This window comes from Antedon bifida, chromosome 2 (genome assembly GCF_963402885.1).
Source record: "Antedon bifida chromosome 2, ecAntBifi1.1, whole genome shotgun sequence".
Classification (NCBI taxonomy): Eukaryota; Metazoa; Echinodermata; class Crinoidea; order Comatulida; family Antedonidae; genus Antedon; species Antedon bifida.
Window position 1 is genome coordinate 24,367,318 of NC_136227.1, and position 12,817 is coordinate 24,380,134.

Consider the following 12,817-nt stretch of genomic DNA (forward strand, 5'->3'; position numbering starts at 1 on the left):
TTCACATAATATATTAGAAATAGATATAATATAATGCTAAAACTAAGTAATAAAATGCAAAACGTATATTTCATTACAATACAATATATAATATAATAAAAAAATGATATAATAATATAATATTTTGAATACTTCAGACAGCTGAGGCTTGCCATACTAATTCATTACTTTTAAAATGTGTTCATTAATAACCCTTCTGTATTATAATATCTAATTAAAATCAGCAAGTTGTTTTATTTTCTTAATACCAGGTCTTTCTATATAATTTAGTGTCACTCTCAATGAACTACAAACTGAAATATAGAGATGATAAATATGTAATATAATAATACCTGTATTCTTGAAAAAAATGCGTCAAGTTTATTCTAACTTTCTTCTTTCCAGGATGGAAACACACCGCTACATATACACGTTATGGTTGGCTATGGTAATGTAGAGATAGTGAACAGTCTCATAGCCCATGGAGCATTAATCACAGCAACAAACAATGTAAATTACTCTTTTACGTTTATTATTATTATTTACGTAATTATTCGTATTAGTTAGCAATATAAGTTAATCTAAATGAGCTTCCGTATAAACAAACCTTGGATTTGTTTAATTTATTTTCATTGTGTAAAAAGTTATATTATTTATCAAAGTAAATATAAGTATTTTAAACATCATATAGCTGTGTCATTTAACAAGACGCTAATACCAATACTTTCAAAGGTATGTTCATTGCTAACGCCTCTTCACGTCCCAATTAAAATCAACTAGTTGTATTATTTACAGTACTGTTATACTGTGGTTTAATGTCGTAGACAATTAACAAAATACTCCATTTACTTGACAATTTCTTGACCATAGACCATCCGGACTATGATGCCGAATGAATAATGGCGCTTATGTGTATGATTTTTAAATCATTATGCGTGCCCATGGCTTATAATAAAACGATGGAACCCCATTTACATTACTGAGATCAATTTTTTACCCCTATTTAGATTTATCATATAACTTTCATTCTATAATCGATAGACATATATGCTTGCAATCACAGATTTACATCCGTTGGACTCATTCCCTGCTGTCCATCTGCTAGACGCATTTCTCCAGTTAAAAAAAATCAATAAAATTAAGAATTGTTTCTTGGAAGTTACTGTACCTACTGAAAGACGAATAGCCCACGCGAAGCAAAATATACAATAATTCGATATAGTAGTTAATTGCTTGTTATAATTGTAGAAGTAGAACGAATACAATATTAAATGTTTTTAAACCTTAATGCTAGTATCTAAAGTGTAAAAAGTATATTATAATACATAAAACTGTCTGCTTTCCAGGAGGGAAACACACCGTTACATGAACACGTTTGGTTTGGTGGTAATTTAGAAATAGTGAACAGTCTCATAACTCTTGGAGCATCACTTAAAGCAAGAAACAAGGTACCGTCAATTAATACAAAATTGAATTTGCATTTTTAAATTGTGCTTCTTAAGCAAACAATTACGCTTATATCTAAGGTATACTCTTATTGTGATTAGGAATATGTTATTAACTTCAAATATTACAAATCTTTTGTTAACTTACACAGTAATCATCATCTTGATGGAGTCAAAGAATATCAGAAAGGGCGCCAATATTATTTAAAGCCATTATGTTAGCATGGTGGTAAATTCTCATAGATGCGATAATTAACATGTACATTTAATCAGTATCGACTATTCTTTTATAATATTTTTCAATAGCATTTTTAAAGTGTACCGTATTCAATCACGTTAAACATTAAATGGTAGAGCAGTTAGTGTTGTTATTGGTTAGTGCAAAGGTAGGCCTAATCAGATTGTGTCATATTAACGTGTGCACACTATTAGCTTATGAATGTGTTTATTACAATCCGGATTATGTAAATTACTAGTATTAGATGGTCGTGCCCACAAATGGTTCTCGAATACACAGTAATTTCAGCGTAAAGAAAAATGTTTTTTTTTTCAAATGTACGTACCGCAGGAGTGGACTATAATAGTTATTGTCGTTTACAGAAACGAATAAATAGACACGATGTAGTCAACTAAAATTAGCACCCTGGGAATTACTTCCGAAAGTTGTCACAACATTTTTATTTTTTTGGATTTAAACAAACCAAATTTGTGTTTTGTGTGTAACATTAGGGTTGAGAGATGGGAAGAGGATATTGGTACAAAGAAGAACGTTTTTTAAATATATTCTTTATCTACTCAGTAACGAATTTTGTTCATGTTTTATAGGCCTATAAATAATATACCACTTGATACAGTAACACATTTGACATGTAATACTAGTATTAGTAAAGTAGCAGTGGATAATACTTCAATACATTTTTTATAGCAAGGACAAACACCAGCATCTGTTTTAAAGGATAATAAATATATCTCCAAAGAGAAGAAAAATAAGATATTGAAGTTACTTGACAGTAAGTTTTTTCAATGCACTTTGTTTGAGTTTTGGATTTTACATATTAAACTGTATATTACTAATGACACACATTTAACATTGTACTGAACCTTTGAACTGTATGAATGTGACGAAGATTAGCTGTCATAATGACATTTTTAAAACAATGGCTTTGAATTGTTCTTAAGTGTAAAATATTTGTATTTGAACATAATTTTATTTTTGTATATTTTAATTGCAATTTAGTTCCAGTTGAAATATTAGCTAGAGGTGAAAGCGCAATTAGATCATTTCAAAATGAACTTGAAAATGGTGAGATTGCAGTTGTAAATTCAAGATGTATGTTTCTCGGGAAAGAAGGTGCCGGCAAAACTAGCTGTGTAAAGGCCATGCTTGGACAAAGGTAATAAGAACAAAGATATTTTATAAAATGCACCAATAAAATATACTATAATCTTCATCAATATACAGCATTACATCGAATAATAATAATAATAATGATGACGATGATGATGATTATGATGATGACGATGACGGTGACGGCGACGGTGAGAACGATGATGCTGCTGAAAGTTTGCAGTTTTTTTAATATCTCCAAGAAGTATGACGCATTTGCTTATTTACTTGTGATCTTCACTTATTTTAAATACTTAATATTAATATTTACCTAATTACGATGAACTATTGGATACATTCTACTTTCTTTATATCCGACCTTTTGGAGTTCATTATTCATTATTATAGATTTAAATCCAACGAACCATCTACTGATGGTATTGTTATTACAACGACATTGTTTCAAGCGATTGGTAAAGACTGTGACAAGTGGAAGAAGAAAGATATTGACGGTAAGTTTGGAAGGAAGAATTCAACCATTATACCAAATCACATTAACTGTCTGTTAACTCTTTCTTCGTTCAACATACGCATAATTTCCTGCTTTGGCCAATTTGTGTGTAGAGTTTAAATAGTATCATAATAAAGGTAAAAACGTACCGGTAAGGTACATTGGAAATAATATTTTTTTAATACATAAAAATGCATTTTGGTTAATAATTATTTAAATGCATACATATATTTATTTTATTTACAGGTGATGATGATTTGATATATCTCATTTCTTCAATTTTAGTATTTTAATTTATCTCTATGATGTGTACCGTTCAACCTTATTTCACATTGCCTTTTTTTTACAGTTATGGAGCTCAACAAGAAAATACGGGAAGATGCACTTGCAGAAAAACTTGCAACACAGTTAATAAAGGAAGAAATGGATGATGGTGAAGGATGGACAGATATGTCAACATCTAAATCTGATTCCCAACTGGAATCAGCAATCTCTTCTTTGGATCCAGTAAAAACAGGTATGATGAATATTAACCACATTTTTTATTATAAGGGTATATTTTATGTTTACTAAAGAAAATGTATTGGTGATATATAATGTAATCAAGTTAATAAACAGACTTAATAGTGACATTTTAGCCATCTTAATTATATATATTGTCTCAAAATATATTTGAATGAACTGCAGGAACATCCCCGAAAACGCCTGAACAAATCACAACACAGATGGAAAAAATTACGTCAACTGAAACCAAATTTCATTTACAGGGTGCAGTTTCAACTTATTCAATATCTGATTCCGAAGGTTCTATATCCTCTGACTCTATGTCTTCAGTGGAAGGTTTGATTATTTTATTATTTATTAATGTGTTCGAATAAAAATCAGTATATAAAGTATTGACGATCATGCATCTGACAATTTTGCATAAAAAATGTTCGGTCGTTTTCATTATTATACTATGACATTACGCGAATAACAACAGATTAATTTGAAAAAAAAAGATGATTATTATAATGTTATTATTATAGATAATTGTTTAGGCTTTGTGAAGGGTAAATAAACCAATTTAATGAAAATAATAATGTAGTATATTAAACATACTGACGAAAATTAACACACAATTAGCGCACTATAACTTCATAGGAATGTTGCATGTTTTATGAAGCAAAAGTTGCGAATTATTAATAGTAGTAGTACTAGTACTATAGTATTAATAATAGTAGTGCTACTAGTATCAACAGTGAATGTTATACAGGTAAATAAATGATTGTCCTGTGCTCTAGTATATAATAATACTTACAATTGTATTCGTTTATATACGTGCAACACGGCACAATTCTAATTAACGATTTTATTCTGTGATGTGACACGCGCGCTGTGCACCCTGAAACGCGGCCAAATTGTGCAAACATCGTCATTTTTAGCATGTTTTTTTTTAAAGTTTTCTCCACTAATATACCTCCCTTATCGGATTTACCTGGTTGAAACGGTAAAATGTGTAGAAATGAAAGCTTCATCTTTTTTCGTAAATCACATCACTTAAATTGTGTTATCTCATCTGAAAAATCCAGTTTTTAATCACAATTTTGCTGCCTTTTATAGTGTAGCCACTTATACTTCGTAGGGTGCATGTAGTTCAAACCATTGTAATTGGAAGACTACTGTTTGTATTTCGCTGGTTGAAGATTCGCTGGAATTAGATTTCTAAATGAATATTTACGAAAATGATATAAAACTTATTTCTATTAGTTGAGAAATGACGTTGGAAAACCTTTTTTGTATACATGATTTAATAAACAGGATTTTAGAAGCCCGTAGAAAAGATAGGAGCGACTACATTATAAATTGGCTATACAACTATCACATCTAAATATACATTTAAGATCACATATCATTTTAAAATCCAAATATTGAGGAAACTAACAAGTATAATTTTGTTTTATATAAATATACAAAACATGCTAACAATTGGGTGTCCATGTAAATTTGACTGGCGAGACACATCCGCACGGTTTTGTTGCGTGATTAGGTGTACGCACATATGCCTGGTAACTCACATTATATCATATTGAAATCGTAACACTATTAGTGCACATAGGGTTCTATGTAACATCAGTTATCACATATTTACCAACTGTACAGGATATGCATTAAAATCATTGTTGTATTGTACTATTACCTTTGTGTTTGAATTATCTGATCCCGTTTTCATGAGCACCGCTATAATGTGAATACCCTATCATTAATGAAAACGCCCAAATCTTCAATCGGTAAACAACTGCAAACAACTCGCGTATGAAATCTGCAGTGCACTGGAACGAGAAAGCTGCGCGTACTGCAGTTTGCACTGTAATGTACTGAATTAAATTTGACTAAACTTAATAGAACACTCGGCCCGAAGAGGATAGGTAAGGCAAGGTAAATTTAATAGGATAAAATATGTTTAGTTATACATTTTCGTCGGCAGAAAACTCGAGATTCAAGCAAACCCAGCAAATAGCAATCACTTCTAAGATGAAAGAAAGAACATCTTCAAAAGAAGTTCCTTTAGCCGTGGCTTCTACATCGGATCCCAAAGAGCCTGATTACAGTTCATTGACAGGGGAATTCACCGGAAAAGGTTAGACCATTTTTGATTTTCTTCATATTTAATGTCACATTTATTTTTGAAATAGTTTGGAAATAGTTATTCCTAAAAAAAAAGAGTTTTTCACACCAAGGAAGCGTGATGTTTCAAATAACACATTAATTAATACGATGCAAATTTTACAATGAGATTAAAACTGAGCAATCAATAATATTCGCAACCCGTTCATCCCACTTTTCTCCAAATATTCTGTAAAACATTCTGATTTTTTTGTTTTACACTTACTTAACATCCATAATATATTCACCATGTCTACCTCACAACAAATCCGATCAGTCCATGCAATACATGCGTATCTAATTTCTTTTTAATTGATACATCTGTCAACATCCACTCCATTGATTTGTAGTCATTATTTGAATTTAGAGAGTCAACCAAAAGATAATCAGACAATTCCCGACTCAATTCAAAGAAAAGTTGTTGCTAAAATAAAAAAGAAGAGACAGAAAAATAGCGGGCTGAGAAAAATGTTGAAATTTGTAAAAAGAAAAAGTGATGATTCAGAAAGTATTGCAAGTGACGTAACTACTATATGGGACTACGCGGGTCAACTGGACTACTACATAACGCATAGGGTATGTTTCTATCTTGTTTACTATTCTGTAAAATTGTCTTAGACATTTGAAAATATATGTATTGCCTCATGCTCACAAACTTAAAGATTACCCACTAAATAAACTTAAATTGCTTTGATTCTTTTTATGTGCTTATTCTGTTCTATTTAAATGCTATTTTAAATTGAATTTGATTCATATTCAAATTAGACATTGCTTTTGTCCATATTTTTGTTTCATATGTTAAAGAAAATAATGGGATTGATCATAGTGACAGTACGTTTTGGTATAACATGGTATACATGTATCAACTAAAACATCCCCAATGAATTTATTGGATTATAGAAAAACAGTTATTATTATCAACTTTGTTTTGTTTAGTTCTTTCTCACAAATAGAGTATCGTACTGTGTAGCGTTTAATGCGTGTGATAACTTGGATGAACCAGCTAAACCGCGAGATTTACCCACAGTAAGTTCACGAATATTATTGTTCATTCATTGATTATGGGATGCACTTCATTAAGAAATAATTTTACTTATCTAATTGTAGCCGAAACATAAACTAAATTGTATTTGTAAATGCGTGATCTACTATATATTATTTTCAAATTTAGTAACATATGTTTTTTTTAGACATAGTAAATCTAGTACAATGACATCAATATTATTATTTTTAATTAATTTTTATACTTTAACATTATACACTAGAGTATTTGTATACATTTACACATTTAGATGAAAGTGGTATATTTGACTTCTTGAACCTTCCTGGAAACTGGTAGACAATTATATGTTTTGCTCACCGTTGTATTTGCTATGTATCTTATTTTGCTTAATATATACATAATGTTTAATATTTAGAATACTTTTAGCTTAATTTGTAAGATTGCATTTATTTATGATTTTAGAGTTTACTAGGAATGACTAATTTGGAAATGAATATGTTCTGGATAAGGTCCATTTATGAACATACTGTGAAACGACATGGTCCAGGAAGTCCCATTGAGATTGATGGCAAGATCATCGAGTCACCTCCTATCTGTTTGGTTGCTACACATATGGACAAATTGAAAAAGTCAAAATCAAAAAATTGGATCAAGGTAATATTGGTGCTGCATTTATATTATATAATCTTACAATGTTGTGACGGTAGGATGATAAAACGGTAATTAATAGTATACGGTCTGATGAGGAGGTAATTATCGGCTAGACGTATTCAAATCAGAATGTGGATGAACATTTTGTAATAAAAGATAAATTTGTGTTGTTTTGTTTAAGCTTGTAATGAAAACAGTATTTTTATTAAAGGAAGTGGAGGAGAAGTTTCAGTTAATGTTTAGAACAATGGAAGGAATGCCATATGCCGATCATGTAGATCGTGAAATGTACATGGTCGATAACACTGTAAAATCGCATGAAGGTATTATACAACTTAGGAGAAACGTTGGTCGGTACATGAAGGACATGGTGAGAACTGTTCCGTTAAAGTGGCTTGATTTGCAGGAAAGGTTGCACGGAATTGGAAAAACCAGACTGTGCATTACCTTCGTTGAGGTATGGTTTTTATTTTTTAAAGATAATAATCATGTATTGACTATTGTTGGTTATAAAATACACTGTAGGTCTATTCTATATATCGGACAATGCATATGATTCTGGCTGGCCCATTTTAGCAGAATTTTGTAATGTTGCAGAAATGGTAGATTAGAACGTTATTAAAAATTACGGTGGCGATGACGACGACGACGACGGTAATAACAATGATAATGATGATCCTGGATTTATAAAGAGCCAACTTTTTTGAACGCTCTAAGCGCTGTACATATAATTACCCCGGTCATGTTTTACACCTATTGAAACAACTCCCATAATGCAGTTAGTAATAAAATAGGTTGACATCAGACAGAATAGAGTAAGTTTAAAGACACTGATAAAATGTTAGGTTTCTTTATATATTTTACATCAATTCAAAGCTTTTTAATTTGGTCAAAACGTCTCTTTTCCTGGCTAAAACGAATTTTTACAACAATGTGAGAGTCAAGTTTACCCAATGTATTATTTTAATTTAAAAAAAATCATCGTCTACATTTAATCATAGAGATATTATAATAAACTATAGTAAGATCTATAATATATTTATGATTTAATAGAGGGTGAGTGAGTGAAGCGAGCGCAAATTCTTTAAAAAATCTCAATTTGTTATTAGGCTTCTGTCATTTGCACTAAATGTGGAATTTCAACAGATGGGCTATTACATGCATTAACGTACCTAACTGACATTGGAGCAATCATGTATTCAAATACTAACAAGAAATTAGAAAACACAGTGATAACAAATATTCACATAATGATTCAGATGTTGACAAAGGTGATCACAGTAGTTAAACCGACTATTAAAAAGGTAGGCAGAAATTGCTTTGTTGTTCTTGACTTAATTTCATTGATTCGTCAAACATAATTATTACCGTGTGTTTAGTGATACAGTTAAGACGATTTTTACACAGAAGCAACTCAGGCAGTTATGGAATAAGCTAAGTGAGAAAGGGATTCTAGAGGAGAAGTTACTGCGTTATCTATGGCAACAGGAAGAAGGCCACATTGAAGTGTTTATAGAAGTAATGAAGGAGTTTCGGTTACTTTTTGAAATGGCGGTAAGTACACTCCTAAACTAAGGTTTATTAATATTATGTATGCATGTATGGTCTAAATTATAAATGCAATATAAACCAACTTAACAATACATGTTTAATATAATGATTATTAAAAAAAATATAAAACAAATGTTAATGTTATAGATAAATTAATAATTCAGCTTTTTGATTCACAATTATCAACACAAATTATACCAGGTTAAAATTGTATATGGAAGTACAAAGTGACGTACAGATAATCTCACAAAGACAAAGCTAAACATTAACTGTACTGTTTTTCCACTCATTTTTTAACATAACAGTTATAGTTAAATAAATAATCTTTTAAGAAAGAAACGCAAAAAAATTATGGTATCATTATGAACATCATTATTGTATGAAAATAAACATAAATGTGATGTAAGAAGAAAGAAACCTGTAGATAATAAAACTAGTACATTAATATTTTAGGAATAAATAAAATTCGTTTTAAGTTCGTCTTTTAAATTATGTAATTATTTTCATAACAGGGTGTTAAAGATGGTAACCGAGTGTTCTTGGTTCCGTGTCGGATGAAAGTTGACAAAGAGCGTCTGGAAGTCACCAAAGATGATAATGTGCAAATGGTATCAATTTACCTTACTCCGACCGACTTTCTCCCTGATGCAGTGTACCACACTTTAGTGGTTGCATTTCTTGAATTGATGACGAAAGCCGACAGTGATGATCCACAAGTATATCGGAATCGTAGTGACTTCAACTTTAAAGAACATAGAGTCAGTCTGGGTGCCGTCAACATTATCAATGCACAAGAAAAGCCATATGCATTGAAGGTATATATATATTCAGTATATCTATTGACATGCTCTTTTGAAAATTTACGTTTTTCAATTATAAATTATGTAAAAGGAAATATCATAAAATCTGGATTACTTTAATAATAACCTGCCACATCGAATGTGTCCGTTAATGTTAGCCCTACTTAAAGTTGTGAACTTAATGTTGTATTTTGTATTTAATTTAACAAAAGGTGATTCTAAAATTCGTAATTGTCCCGATCATGCTTACATGTATACATTTTTCTCTTCGTTTTTTTTAACAGCTTGAAATATATCGCCTAAGAATCTGGAGTCCTACTACAGATATTGATGACACTAACATAGAGTTGAAAGCTAAACCAGAACTACAACCAAGTGTCTGCATGGAGGTATTGAACACGAAATTAACAAATTAAAATATTATGAGATGTAATAATAAATGTTATCTTGAGATAAAATGTCCGTCTCATTTTAGGTACTAAGCTACTTGAAGAAACAACTACAAACTGTCTGCACTATATACGAGGGTATCGGTTACAACCTTCGTGTATTATGCACTGTTTGTGATCCAAATGAACATCACTTACACAATCTCAAAAGGTGTTTAAACGAGAATTCGGTTGAATGTGGAAAGAATGACGCTATGGATACTGCTCATATCAAGCGTCTGTTTTTGCCCGGTACGTTTGTCTGAACATTTTATTGCTTTATTTTATGTTCTCTAAAGTAACTGAATAGTATTGTTTACACTTATTTATTGAATTTATTTATAAGAATTCTACAAGGTTGGAAAGGAATTCAAAACAATAACTTTCCCAATTTTTATGTTGCTTTTTTACAAATGAATTGTTTTTTAAAAGCTGAACAAATTACTGCTGCCACCGAAGGAGAAAGAGAAAAGACATTTGAAACACGTATGTCTTCAACATCAGAAATAACAAGTAAGTAGGTTGATTTCACAGTGCTTGAAACATTATTCAACTTTTACGGGCAATCTATCCATGAAACCTAACAATAATAATTACTTACTATGATCATTATTATACGTATATTGTACTATCTGACATACTGTACCAACCACTATTGTTAAATACAAGTATTAGAAATATTGGACTATACGTTATCATCTGACCATACATAAGTCTTTTAAAAATGAATCAGTGTTTTTAAAACCTAACTTGTTTTCGAAAGTTATGAAGAACAATGTATTTTATGCATTACAAATACCAGACCTAGAAATACCATTACTGTACCCTATAATGTAAAAACTAAATTAACGTTAATAGTGATGCCCACACAACTTTTGAAAGAGTTAAAAGTAAGAGCAGTAAAACAGTTTCTATCATTATCTTAATTATCTTGCACGTTTATATACAATATCATTCTCCCTCTTTAAATGTGATGTAGGAAGTTATCTTTTTTTTTAATGATTCCCACTTTTTGGGAGTTCAATGGAATCCTGCCCCAGCAATCTGCGTCACACAAACACTTGTGTAGGATTCTCATCATGATGTGTGGCATATAATTTCATAAAAGAATTAAAGTTGAACATATTGCGCTGAAAATGTATTTTTACCATAAGGAATCCGTATCAGTAATCCCTACTGGCGGAAGCTTACTAAAACGTTTACATTTGAACACACTTTGAAAATGTGTTAACACTTTAGAAACTGTAATAAATGTATCCTAATCAAAGATGTATTCAATTGGTTCATTGAGTCATTCACTCAAACCGTATACAGTATTAGTAAATGCACCTGGCCTACCCTAAAAGACGGCCATAAGTAAAATTAATGTTTGTTTCTTTGACTATACCTTTATTCGTTTGTTTATAACAATGATATTACTACAATGTCATTCAATATTTTTTTATTTCTACAATGCCTTTCTGCAGAATCATCTGAGGAGTTTGAAAAAATTGTGGTAAACGTATCGAGCTGGTATGATGAACATGGCTCTCTTGATAAACTGAAGGTGTTATGCAAAGATCTGATAACACCTTACAATGATCTACAGAATGCTGACTGCATAGCTTTCTTTAACCTATTGAAACGATCTGGCAATGTTACCACTACAAATGTTAAAGTTCTTGTTGACGCAATTAATGTCACTGGTACCAATGGTGTTCTGGAGGCCAACACATTGTTAAAGGAGACATTTGATAAAACCAACCAGTGTATCACATCCTTCTCAACATATCGACAACAACTAATTCAGTTCGGTGACGCACTTTCTGAAGAAAATACAAGAGATCTCATCCGTTTGAAAAGTGTTCTAAAAAAACAAAGTGACAACCAATGGACTGTGATATTAGATCTTGAACAAAGGGGGATTCTAAGGGAGGATAACTTGCAATCATTTATTGCATTTTTAAAGGAGAATAACATGACTGTTCCTGCTGAAAAGTTAGAATATAAGGCTTAGCATTGATGCCGAGTATATTACCAAACTCAATGTCGGTAAATCAATCAAGTTTTTGGGTTCCAATCTTTAAATGTAAACAATATAAAGCTCTGTCTACACTATTACAGTATTTTGAAGACCAAAAAAAGGTGTGATATGCCCAGATATTGTAGTTATATCACATCATTACGTCCATATATGGGTACATCAAATTTGTTGATGCATAAAGTTTAATAAACTTTGAATCTTTGAAGCCAGTAAATGTTATATTAATTGATTTAATTTTCCGCCAAATACAACAAAAAAAACAGTTAAAAAAAGGCAACTTTCGACTAACATGTCGGGGCTTATTGTAAAGCAAACTAGAGGGTACTCCGAGAGTATATACCCCCGCCTACAGTATTATTTTCTTACATAAAATTATCCAACTAAAAGAAAAGGGTTTTCTCTATAATTGCACTACATAGTTAATAGCAGTTTGGTCCTTCTGTTTGAAAGTAC

At 31.0% G+C, this 12,817-nt stretch overlaps 1 protein-coding gene across 1 annotated transcript in view; it reads left to right on the top strand.

The window, feature by feature from the left end:
• The first annotated feature begins 390 nt into the window (after positions 1 to 390).
• LOC144858726 (uncharacterized) overlaps positions 391 to 12,817 on the top strand; it is a 45,453-nt gene continuing 33,026 nt past the window's right edge. Inside the window, exons 1-7 of the mRNA XM_078714824.1 lie at positions 391 to 489; positions 1,326 to 1,427; positions 2,350 to 2,434; positions 2,662 to 2,818; positions 3,160 to 3,263; positions 3,612 to 3,779; positions 3,950 to 4,102. Coding sequence (XP_078570950.1) covers positions 415 to 489; positions 1,326 to 1,427; positions 2,350 to 2,434; positions 2,662 to 2,818; positions 3,160 to 3,263; positions 3,612 to 3,779; positions 3,950 to 4,102 — 844 coding nt within the window. The 5' untranslated portion in view covers positions 391 to 414. The remainder of the gene's footprint in view (positions 490 to 1,325; positions 1,428 to 2,349; positions 2,435 to 2,661; positions 2,819 to 3,159; positions 3,264 to 3,611; positions 3,780 to 3,949; positions 4,103 to 12,817) is intronic.